Raw genomic sequence first — 12,346 nt, forward strand, 5'->3', positions numbered from 1 at the left:
AAGTGCATACTTTTGTATTAATGTAATGGTTCAATGAACTTTACTTACTTTTTTCCACTTCAGGTTTCAGCCTTTTGTTTTTTATGAGTATCTTTCTTTTGAGATCATTCGGGGACGGTAAGGGTCTTCCTGGTTCAAGCTACAAAAATGGAGAGAAGGGCTTATTGAGCATGATTTGCAATGATCTTCTCATTTAACCTCTTTGACTACCCATTTTGGGCTGGATTCTGACTTTAGGACCAGCCTGAGCAAGGGACACTGAGGACATCTCTTCACTACAGGGAGATCGATGCTGCTGCAATCGATGCAGCTGGGGTCAATTTAGTGGGACTAGTGAAGACCCACTAACTCGACAGCAGAGCGCTCTCCAGTCAACCCCGGTACTCCAGCTCCTCGAGAAGATTAAGGTAAGTCAACAGGAAAACATCTACCATTGACGCGACGCAGCGCAGTGAAGAAACTGTGGTAAGTCGACCTAGGCTACGTTGACTTCAGCGAAGTTATTCATATAACTGGAGTAGCGTAACTTAGATCGACTTACCCTGGTAGTGAAGACAAGCCCTGACTAAGCAGAACCATGGAGGAGCTGCTCTGCAGCCAGGGCAAGATGGAGACAATGACCTAAAGGGAGGACTTCCACTTCCCCTGCAGCCATCCCCCCACCCTCCGAAATGAGAAACACGGGATCCCATCCCTCTCTGCTCATGGAAGTGGATGGGATCATTTGGCCTGTATATTGTAAACTCCTTATTATCTCATATTCCTGTAATGAGCCACACACAAAAAACTCTGAATACATCAGAATAAAAACAACAGTCACATGAAAATATCAACAGGAATGCAAGGACACTGAAAAAGTCATTCATTTATTTTCTTCTTCTGCTCAGGATTTTATGTTGCATCAATAAAATATTAAAAATCAAAGGTTCATATAACCCCTTTAACTATCTCTGTGTATTCAGGTAAGAATGTCCCTCTTTTTTGCTCTTATCAGATTATTTTAAAGGGCAATGTTTGAGAACCTCCCGATCTTAAGTTAGCCACATTCTGGATTTAAAAGCACAGCTAATGTGCAGTCCTTGAATTTTGTTTACCTATCTTGCTATTTTGTCTAATTGCTATTTTTGTCCCTTTTAACAAAACATGTTTAGACATCTATTATTTCCTCATGTTAAGGTTTGCTAAATTCTAAAAACAAGAACATGCTGATTAAAAAAAAACCTACATTGGTAAGAGAGACTTATTATTTATCAAATCATCTGAAAACTGAATTCTGCTCTAATATTTTCTCTCTGCTGCTCATATCTTTCATATGGGTTTCGAATGGGTTGCTGCCTGACTGCCATCCAGAAGAAAAATACTTCCAAAATTAATTGGTAATAATAATACTTTACATTAATACTTATTGTTTGATGATCACAAAACATTTCACAAAAATTAATTAACACAATGCAAGAGTGTGGCAGGAAAGTATCATCATCCTCACTTTACAGATGGGGAAAACAAGGCAGGAAGAGGTTACATAGCTTTAAAATAAAGCATTTATCATCTGAGCACTGTATAGTAAATAGCAAAGGAGTCCCTCCCCTGGAGAAATTACAATCTAAATAGACAAGAGACAGAGTTGGAGGGGAAACTGAGGCAGAGAGGGCAACAAAGTGACAGAAGTAATGCCACAGATCAGTAGCACAGGCAGGAGCAAAACCCACCTCTCCTGATTCCTAGTCCACTGCCAGATCCACAGGGTCACACCACCTTGGCAACAGTAAAGTCAGGAGACTGAAGTATCAACTCATACATTGACTTGCTGCATGATTTTGGGCTAGTCGCTTAAACTCAGTTCCCTAATATCAATTTCCTAATTTGCTAAATGTGACTAACAATACTTACCCAGCTTAACTCACTGCCGTATTGTGAGGTTCCAGCAACCAGTGCACAACCCTGCGAAGATTTATCTATGCGAGTAGTCCTTAGCCAGATGATAAGGACTATACCTGCCAGTAAGGGTTTGTAGGAGCATGTCTTTGATGTTTGTGGACGGTATCAAATGACAAATGCTACGTATGTGCTAAGTAAATGACTTGCTCCATATTGGGAAGGGAGAGGCATAACATCTGTTGGCCCATCACTCTCCACTCTGAGGTGGGCAGAGCACAGGCCAGGATCCCCTGGTACAAGCCCCAGGACACAAAGGAGTGCAGATTTGGGTGGTGTGGCTCCCTCCCAGTGGGCCTGGGAAGGAAATGGGGGAAGGATCTGTTACCCAGGATCACAGCTGAAAAGGACAATGGTACACTGAGGTAGAAGTGAGTTGGGACTGGAAGATATAGCCAGGGTTAGTAAGGAATCCCAGAACGGGGAGGCAGATCTCTTTGGAGTGGGTGGAGTTTCTAGGTATTCAACCACCACATAAAAAAATAACAGTAATCAAGTCAGCTTTGTCACTGTGCCGGACCAGCATCAACAGCCTCTGTGGGAAGGCACTGTCAACCCACCACACCAGGGGAGGGCAAACTTTTTGGCCTGAGGGCCACGTCGGGTTTCCAAAATTGTATGGAGGGCCGATTAGGGGAGGCTGTGTCTCCCGAAACAGCCAGGCGTGGCCCGGCCCACCACCTCCTATCTGACGCCACCGCTTCTCGCCCCCTGATGCTCCCCGGGACTCCTGCCCCATCCAACCCCCCGCTCCCTGTCCCCTGACCACCCCCGGATCCCCCACCCCTGACTGCCCCCTGCCGCCCCATCCAACCCCCCCTCATTCCTGACTGCCCCCCGGGACTCATGCCCCATCCAACCACCTTATTCTCTGCCCTCTGACCCCCCCGACCCCTATCCACACCCCCGACCCCTGACCACATTCCCAAACTCCTCTGCCTTCTATCCAACCCCATCTTCCCCCTGTCCCCTTACTACGTGGCCCAGAGCACCAGGTCAGGCCGCGGTTCTGCAACTGCGTTACCTGGCTGCCCAGAGCATGGCGCGGTGCACTGAGGCTGAGGTGAAACAGCAGGGGAGGGGCCGGGGACTAGTCTCCCAGGCCAGGAGCTCAGGGGCCAAGCAGGAGGGTCCTGTGGGCAGTATATGGCCCATGGGCCATAGTTTGCCCACCTCTGCACGACACCCTGATACCCAAATACAAGGAGAAGCAAACAAAGCTGGCAAACAGCATGTGGAACAAACAACAACTGATGCAACATCCTTCCAAGCTAATATCCATTTTCCCATTATAATCAAGAGAACTCGATCATTCAGTTCCAGCAAGGGAATCGTGTGCAACAATCTCCACATGGACACTGAGGATAAAGGGAACTCTAGGTTATCATCCACTGGGTCCAGCAGTGAATATATTTTAACTCCACTAGATGTCAGTACAATCAGGTTTCATTCCCCCTACCTCTAAAATACCATTCTGCAATTAAAAGGTTAGCTAGGTGCCCCTCTGGGAAAATATCGGCTTCAGGCAGTCTCACGCCTGTCCTGAGTTTTCCTTCCAGAGACATTTAAAACGGAATATAACTACTTACGAAGGGCAAGTTTCCAACTTGCACCAGATGCCTTTTGAAAGTTTGATTTATGAATGTGTGCATGGAGGAGGCAGAGTGACAGCCAGAAAAAAACAAAACATAAAACAGTGAGCACACTAAAGAGCAGAGACCAGATGAGGCTAGAATTGGGTCCCGAAGCTGCAGTAGCCACAGAACTTTTGGTGTGGCACCATTTCTGTTTGGTCACAGGGCCATGAGAAGCAGCCACTTGCGAGGACTGTGCTCAGATTGGGGATATTACAGCCAGCCACACATCTCTGCATACCCCTCCGAGTATAGCAACATGATCTCTATTATGCATTCTTGCATCCTAACTATCCCTGTCAAAGTTAAGAGAAGAAAAAAAAGCACAGCCCTGGAGAAGGTGTCACTAGGCAAAAGGGCCTAGTAGTCACCAGGGGCAGTAGCAGGAAGGTGAGTCAAAGGAATCTCCTTCTGCCTGTCTTTCTTGGCAGTGTGGTGCAGCTGATAGCAGTTGTTCACCTCTGACATTTGGTGGCTGCTGCTAGAGAGTTTGAATGGGTTGTGCAAAGCAGTGGGCAGGCCCTGTAAGAGCATATGTAGACCCTAGAACAGCGGTTCTCAAACTGTGGGTTGGGACCCCAAAGTGGGTCAGAACCACCTTTTAATGGGGTTGCCAGGGCTGGCTTACACTTGCTGGGGCCCGGGGCTGAAGCCAGAGCCCCACCACTCAGGGCCAAAGCCGAAACTTGAGGGTTTCAGCCCTGGGCGGCAGGGCTCAGGTTACAGGCCCCCTGCCTCTAGCTGAAGCCCTTGGGCAGCGTGGCTCAGGTGGGCTCAGGCTTTGGTCCCCCCTTCTGGGGTCATACAGTAATTTTTGTTGTCAGAAGGGGGTCGTGGTGCAATGAAGTTTGAGAACCCCCGCCCTAGCAAATAGAAGGTTAGGCCAAGGTTGAATATTGGTAGGCCGTGCCTATTAAGAATGCTCCAGCATTTGCTACATTTCCTGGCTATGTATGAGACTGAAATGCATGTGGATTTTAGTTCTCCTGACCGTTCCTGCAGTTGCTGCTTCTGCTGGGAGCTCTTCATCCGATTCAGTTCCTAATGCAGCACTGACAGCAGCCCAGATTCCAGAGCTTGGTCTGGACCAGGAAGCATGAGATAGAAGACGCAGCTGAAAGCACTACACCCTTCCCTTCCAGGCACATATGATCAATTACTTTGCATCTGTCATGTTCTTCTGTACCAGATATGAACTGGTTACAGAGTTTGCTTATACACACCAGATGTGTTCATCATTAGATCCTTTAATGCTCTGGCAGGTATGACTGAGGTTCATTTAAATAAGGTATTTGACACAGTGCCTCCTAGTGGCTGAACAGCCTAGTACAGTTTAGCATCTGGCTGTCCATTACTTGCAAAGACTGGCTGTGGTCAGTTCGCAATCTTCTTCTTGTTTTGAATCTGCCATCAGTAGCATTTTATCTGTTGATTGTTCTTTCTGAGGAACAAATTGTAGCTGTCAATGGTTTCTTTTGAATTCTCCACCGTCAGTCATGATCACATATTATATCGGTGCAGGGTTTTTTGTTTTGTATATGACAGCTGAAGTTGTCCATCCTTTTTATCCATCCATTTTTACATGAACGTGGTCACCAGGTTCTAGACCTGGCAGTTGTCTGTCTGGCCACTTTGGAAATAGGCTCTTTTCCAAAGGTGGAACAGTAGTGCTGAGTTGTCCTCCCATCAGCAAGTGTACTGGACTATATCCAGTAGCTGTTATTGGTGCGGATCTATGACTCAGAGAGCAAGGAATCAATCTTTCTGCTGTAGGATTTTCTGAGCAGTCTGTAGAGCTCTCAGCCTCTCCATTTGCTTGTGGGTAACGTGGGCTGCTAGTGATATGATCAAAATCACATTTCGTTCAGAGTGACTTAAATTCTGCTGCAGTGAACTGTGGTCTGTTGCCTGTCACAGTTGTTCTGAAATAACCTAATTGAGCAAAAGGGGACTTCAGTTTTCTCAAGAACACTGTGACATGTTACGTCTTTCAAGTACATTATTTCTATAAACCTGGGAAAATAGACCATGGTAGTGATCTGGTGAAAATATAACCAGGTAGTGATGTCCTCTGAATTTGCATAAACCTGCAACTAGTCTTTTCCAAGGTGTCTCTGGTGTGGGTGTTTGTACACTGTATGGTTCAGCATTGTCTCTTAAGTTGATTTGTACTTGATAGCCTCTCAGAAGTCCAATATCACCAAATCCTCCATCAAGTTCTTCCACCTTTCTCACTGGGCCCATCATAACTGCCATGCTGCAGCTGAGACGGTTGTCACCTTTGATCACATGCACTCTGAATGCATAGCTTTTATCTTCGTAAGTTGTTTGTGGTGAGCTGATCCATGCCATTCAGTATACCTCCAAGGCTGGTCAAAGCTGTGTCAGGTGACTTCAGCTCTGACAGTGATTGTAAATCCCTTCTAAGATGCCTGTGACATCAGCTCCTGAATCCGTTTTAAAGTCAATAGTCTTGCCACTCTCCAGGTTAGGTTCTATGTTTAGAGCCCTGCAAGCATACAAATATTTGGATCCACATCTGATCCACATCCATGATAATTAACGTCTATCCGACCTGTGATCCACACTCCACCGTTTTATATGTATCTGCATTCACACCCATGTCACTGTTAGAGCTCTGCGTGGATACAATTTGGAGCTGCATCTGATCCACAATCAGTAAAGATGGTAAACAATACAACCGCATCCGTGGATGTAGATATTCACAGATATCCGCAGATTTGCAACGTTCTATCTATGTCATCACAAGTAATAGATACCAGAAACAATGGCTCTTGGTTGTCTGTTATATGAGTTAACTCCATGACTGTTTTGGTGCAAACAGCTGCAATATGTCCATATTTCATACATTTATTACACATGTGCATCTGGCTGGACATGCATAATCTCTTGAGATATGACTTTTTCCACATCTTGTGCATGTAGGTTGGAATTGTCATTGTTAACTTGGGAGCGCTCTCTCCTTGCCTCAGGGGTTTTATGATGATAACTTTTAACACAGTTTCTAAACTAGCTTCAGTTTTTTAAGTTTGTCAAGTTTCTCTAGGTTTCACTGTTTCAATAGTTCAGACTGTTTTGCTATTTAAATAACTGAGATTAGGGTTAAATCTCTCTTCAATTTCAGCTGCTATGAAAGGTTTTTATCTGTTAACCCAATAAACCAGCCTGTGTCTGATATTTTCATGTTTTGCATTCCCAAAATCATAGTTTTCAGCCAATATATGCAGAACTCTTACAAAATATTCAACATTTTCCCCTGGTTCTTGAATGCTTTCATGAAAACATTCTCTTTCATAAACCACATTTCTCTGAGGTATAAAGTATGCATTAAACAAAGCCAGAACCCTTTCATACCCATCTTTGCGACAGTCTGCAGTAAAGTCAAAGGATTTAAAGATATGCTTTGCTTGCTTCCCCACATAAATTAAAGAAGATACTTGAATATCTCCAGTTTCTTCCCAAAGTTTGTTTGCAAGTCGAAATCTTCCAAAATACTGTCTGTCCACTGTGAAGATTTGTCAAAGCTGAAGTTCTCTGGGGCATTGAAAAGCGGCATGTTGATGAGATCCTGCAACCTTTGTGGCTGTTCTTTCCGTCTGTACTTTGTTGCTTTGTTCCTTCTGTTTCTGGTCTTACTGTACTCCTGACACCACGTTCTTCTGTACCAGCTGTGGACTGGCCACAGTGCTTGCTTATACCCACGAGATGTATTCATCATTAGATCCTGTAATGCTCTGCCATGTATGGCTGAGATTCATTTAAATAAGATTTTTGCACATAGTGCCACTTAGCATTAATACAGTTTAGCATTAATTAGAGCATCAATAACTGGAAATTACAGAGAGACAAGGTGGGTGAGGTCACAAGCAAAGACACTACACTTGGTCTATTTTATAGGGGAGGCAACCCTGCTTGACTCAGCATGGGGACATGGCTCCCCAACCCTTGCCAGAAGTCCTTCCCCAAACTCTGTTCAGAAGAAATTAAATGAACCAGCTAAGGACCCAAAAACTGAGAAGCCCAAAATCAATAGTGATGTTTGAAAACTAAGGCCCAGGCACACACAAGTTTCTCCACCATTGGTTACTATACCGCTCTAATAAATAGTCTCAAGTTATTAAATCGCTCTAATAAAATTAACAAGAAATATAAACACAATTTTTAAAGATACATACTGGATGTGTTTCTAGAGGTTGCTTCAAAAGGAGATCGCCAAAATAATCTTCACAGTATTTTGACATCTTGTACTGTTGGTATTTGCTGGAAAAAAGTGACATTAGTTAATTCCAAGCCATCATTCAGCAACAAAAACCTGTTACTACTTTTAACTGTTTATAAAAAACGAACTAATATAACTGAAATGCATGAATTTATTTAAACCAAAGTAATGTGCTGATTAAATATTATTCAGTTAATGTGACCTTCGAATGTAATTCACTGCTGAATCACAGCATTATTAAAACAATTCAAAGCTTGACCTTTGTGTTAAAGCCAACATCTCTGGATCTCTTCAAAGTGACATCTAATTTATCTGCATAACCCTGTTACAAAGTTTTCCAAGTCAAGTTGAACTATTATGAGCCTTATCATAGGTGCAATTGCTCTTTCATTGCAGTATTAAAAATGGAAGATGAATATACTTTATACCTGCAGTGATTTTCAAAGGAAAGAATAACAGGATACTCAGATGTAACAAATGCAGTTTCCTTAATGGCTTGAATGACATCCTTTAAAATGCAAAGAAAGTGTTCATGTTAAAACACATCAAGTGGCAATTATGAGTAGAAATATTTTACAGACACAGAACATGATGGATTCTATAGTAAATGAAGCAAAGACAGACAGAACAAAGTGGGTCTATTTCATTTCTCTATTTACTCCCACTCCATGTTTAAAAAACTCTCACTCCACCTGAGGAAGGAAGATGGTAGCTACAGCCACAAGCTCAGTGCTGCTCTGAGACATAGGGATCTGACAGCTGATCTTGCCCAGAGGAGGATTTTGGCTGAAGGGACAACGCCTGTGTTTCATCTGTCACTTCCACAGGTAAGGGGGACTTTTGCAGCAGAGCCATTATTGACTCTGCTGTGCATAAGAGTGGCAGGATTTGGAGAGACTATACAGAGTGCCTGAGTGGGCTCCCTGAATGCTTTCATGCAGAACGGGGTGGGAAGAGGAAGTGAGGCAGAAGTAAGCTGTTGAGAGTTCAGGACATAGGACCCACCCCTATTTAAATCATTCATTCCATTAGGATGTAGGACCAGCCATGCAGTGTTGTGGGGGTGGGATTCCCTCTCTCTGCAGAGTTCCCTACTTGCTAGCTAAATTTCTCCATCTGGGTGTTGGAGAGAGGATTTGGGCTTAAAGTTTGACGTATAAATTTGAAGTTATCAATGATCTATAAATTCTACCTTGAAAAGAATATCTGTACACATTGCTTTCCCATGTGTTATTATTGGTTCTTGGTCTTCACCTTTTCCATCCCAACAATCCAGTTCAACACATCTAAAAACCCAATAACAACTATGTCAATTTTCACAATATTTCCATAAATATACAAGCCATTTGACAGAAACTCCAAGCAATCTGTCTTGTTCAGGAGCAGAGGCTAGAGTAAATAACAATGCAATTTTAGAAGCGCTACAATTCCTCTCATGCTGTATGTAATACACAAACTCTTATCATGTCAATTTGATTTTATAACTATGGACGTATTACATTAAACTCTGTGTGTGTGGGAGTGTAAAATGTCTGAGTGAAAGTGGTTTTTTTAATCAGAACTCCATTATTTACTCTCTCATTAGCTAATCTGGATATACCGTATTTACGCACTGCAAGTAGTTAAACTGGAAGTCAAACTGATATCCACAAAAATGCAGATTGGCTTAATCACACAGCACAAATCCCTCTGAACTGCAGAAGTGTGTGAAGCCTACATCTTCCAACACACCCCTTCCCCGCACAATACTGCAACTTCCTAAAGGCGACTCTTTCCGTATGTTTTTGTACAATAAAGATTTTTACTTATGATACTTTTCATATTTCTCATACTTATTATATTTACATGGTATCATATATAATTGCCGAGGTAAATAAAATGAAGTATTGATTTTCCTAAAACAATATGAACTATGAAAGCCATTATCCTATATTTCCAACCTGCAACCAGCCAAAAGCACTTGTCTGTACATCTCTACAGAAGACTTCCCGCCAAACTGCCTGCCTGTTAGATAGGTATTGTGGGAGGAGCTGATGAAGTAGTGAGCCAAAGAATGGTCCATTTCCTGGTATAATTCCAAACGGTCAAGGAAGACTGGGGCATTTTCATCTGACATCAAATATCTGCAGAATCCATCACTTGATATGAGACCTGGAAGGAAAAAATAGCTTTATGTGTTTTCTGTATTTATGCAGAGAATACAGATTGTTAGTGTTTAAAGGAACACAGACACTGCTACCCAGAAGAGGAGCTGGTATTTTATAACAGCAGATGAAAGAAAATTAGCAACAGTAATTTAAGTACAAGACTCTCCCAGTCTTTCAAAGGCTGGAATCCAAAGATTCTATTAGCATGACCTAGAAATTTATTTTGGATTTAATTCCAAACCATGGAAGGTTCGAGACTTTTGCTAACCATCCTACTGTTCAGCGTATATACAGCAGATTATCTTCCTGACAATGAAAATTAAAACATTGTCTGCATAAACAAAGCCATGTTAGAAAATAGGGCTGTGTGTGCACAGTAACTTTGATCACAGTGTTCATAGTACGTTTTCTTCCTCCTCTTTTTGTTTTGTGCTTCAGAAATTGTAAAAGACGAGGGGCTAGATTCTGGTGTAAGCCAGATCAGAATCTGCCTGTGGTATCTATTTTAAAAATGGCCTCATGCTAAAAAAAAAGGGGGGGGGGCAGTTAACCATCAAAATAGTGACATGACACAATTGGAATGCAATTTGAACTTGAAGTTCATGTTTCCTAATGTCAGACATGGGAGCTCTGTTATTGGCAAGGGATGGCTAACAGCAGCTCCAATTTTACTTTGTTTCACATGACCTTTTTGTTCCAACAGAGAATCCCTAACCCCCCAGCTTTCACTTGCTCATAACTTTCTGAACAAGTCTCACTTGGGGCTTTGAACTTTCTATTCTTGGTCACAGCCAAATCCCTTCAGCTGGCTTTGAGTTAGGAGAAAATGAAAAAAAAACCCCAACACATTCTCATCTTAAGAAATTTACCCCCCCCCCCCCATACACACTAAGAACTTAAAAACAGCAGAATAAAGTAGCTCCAAGCACGACATGCGATTAGTCTGGAGGAAAAAGTATAAGAGAGTGAAAAAAAATCACTACTGTGTATAGTTGTTGTATATTTGCTATGATTTTAGCAACGTAATGAAGTCCTCCCTCAATGATAACATAATTAAGAGGCTGAGTTAGCAGCCTAGCAGAAGGAGAAAGTGTCTATAACTACTCTCCCAAAGAGCTCCTGAGCTTACTGAGCCATTCATGTACTGCACAGCACACGAGGAAGGGTTGAGTTCTAGTTACTGATCCTTACCATACAGCAGGGGTAGTCAATAGGCGGACCATGGGCCAAATCCAGACCGCCAGCTGCTTTTGAATGGACCCCCAAATCTTTTTATTTACCTATTATCATTATTGTTGTTATTATTTTAATTATTTTTTCTGGAGTATGGACCTTGACTACACCTTGACCAAGAAATTTCGACCTTGACAAAAAAATAATTCACTATCCCTGCTGTACGGTGACCAAGGCAGGACTGGTTTCTTACAGCTCTTGTGCAGCGAATGAGGTCTTGCCTCCCACACAGTGCTATTCAGTGCACACATGTGCCTAAGTGCCTTATGGAATAGGGGTCTTGTAAAGGACTGCAGAGAACAGACACCACACAGATAAGCCATGCCTCCATTGGATGTTGGGGTAGGGTGGCAATTCATGCATTCCCAGAATACCAGACATTATGGTACTTCCAGGACTGGTGTGGGCCTTACCCTCCAGCATGACCTACTGGCGTGACCTCACATGCACAGTGCATACAAGGGCACACTAGTGGGGGTGGAATGATGTGCTTTTCAAAATGTCAACCCCATCTGATACTGGACAGAACCTAGTCTGGTTGTGTCTCCACACTGAACTTGGGAACAACCACCCAACAAGAGGACAGTATGGTTTAAAGCCAGATGAAGTTGTGGATCCCCAACGTAGGCAGGTTGTTGGGAATCCACAACTTCTGGGGCCAATTCCTCCCCTTCTCCCACTAATTCCATTGGGGTAAAACCACAATGAACTAACCCCACCAAGGAAAGACAAACATCAGAAAAACCCCATCGACTTTTCTGCAGCAGACATTCTGCATTTACATACATCACAGTAGAAATAAGAAAGAAAGAAAGAAAGAAAGAAAGAAAGAAAGAAAGAAAGAAAGAAAGAAAGAAAGAAAGAAAGAAAGAAAGAATTAAAACAATAGGCTCAATTCACTACCATGACTCAATGACTGGTTGAAAGAATATGAAAGCTGTATAGAAGCTTATGCCGACATCAGCTTCTAGATAGGTATTTTGCAGACAAGAAACTGTATCTTCATAAACTACTGGTTCACTTTATCTTCTGCACACCCAAAAGATGGGTGCATATCTTTCTGAACAGGGGAAAACAATTCTCATTATAGCTTGTACATTATGGGAAAACACTTGGAATATGCTGGCATCTAGACAGTAGATCCATAACTTCATTAA

The 12,346-nt window shown here is 42.7% G+C and overlaps 1 protein-coding gene across 12 annotated transcripts in view; it reads right to left on the minus strand.

Moving 5' to 3' along the window:
* PLCB4 (phospholipase C beta 4) overlaps positions 1 to 12,346 on the minus strand; it is a 330,863-nt gene that overhangs the window by 81,669 nt on the left and 236,848 nt on the right. For all 12 annotated transcript variants that reach the window (XM_048842554.2, XM_048842557.2, XM_048842551.2 and 9 more), the window contains 5 exons: positions 9,750 to 9,960; positions 9,002 to 9,095; positions 8,238 to 8,317; positions 7,766 to 7,850; positions 49 to 139 (listed from right to left, as the gene is read on the minus strand). In XM_048842554.2, coding sequence (XP_048698511.1) covers positions 49 to 139; positions 7,766 to 7,850; positions 8,238 to 8,317; positions 9,002 to 9,095; positions 9,750 to 9,960 — 561 coding nt within the window. The remainder of the gene's footprint in view (positions 1 to 48; positions 140 to 7,765; positions 7,851 to 8,237; positions 8,318 to 9,001; positions 9,096 to 9,749; positions 9,961 to 12,346) is intronic.

Source organism: Caretta caretta, chromosome 3 (assembly GCF_965140235.1).
Source record: "Caretta caretta isolate rCarCar2 chromosome 3, rCarCar1.hap1, whole genome shotgun sequence".
Classification (NCBI taxonomy): domain Eukaryota; kingdom Metazoa; phylum Chordata; order Testudines; family Cheloniidae; genus Caretta; species Caretta caretta.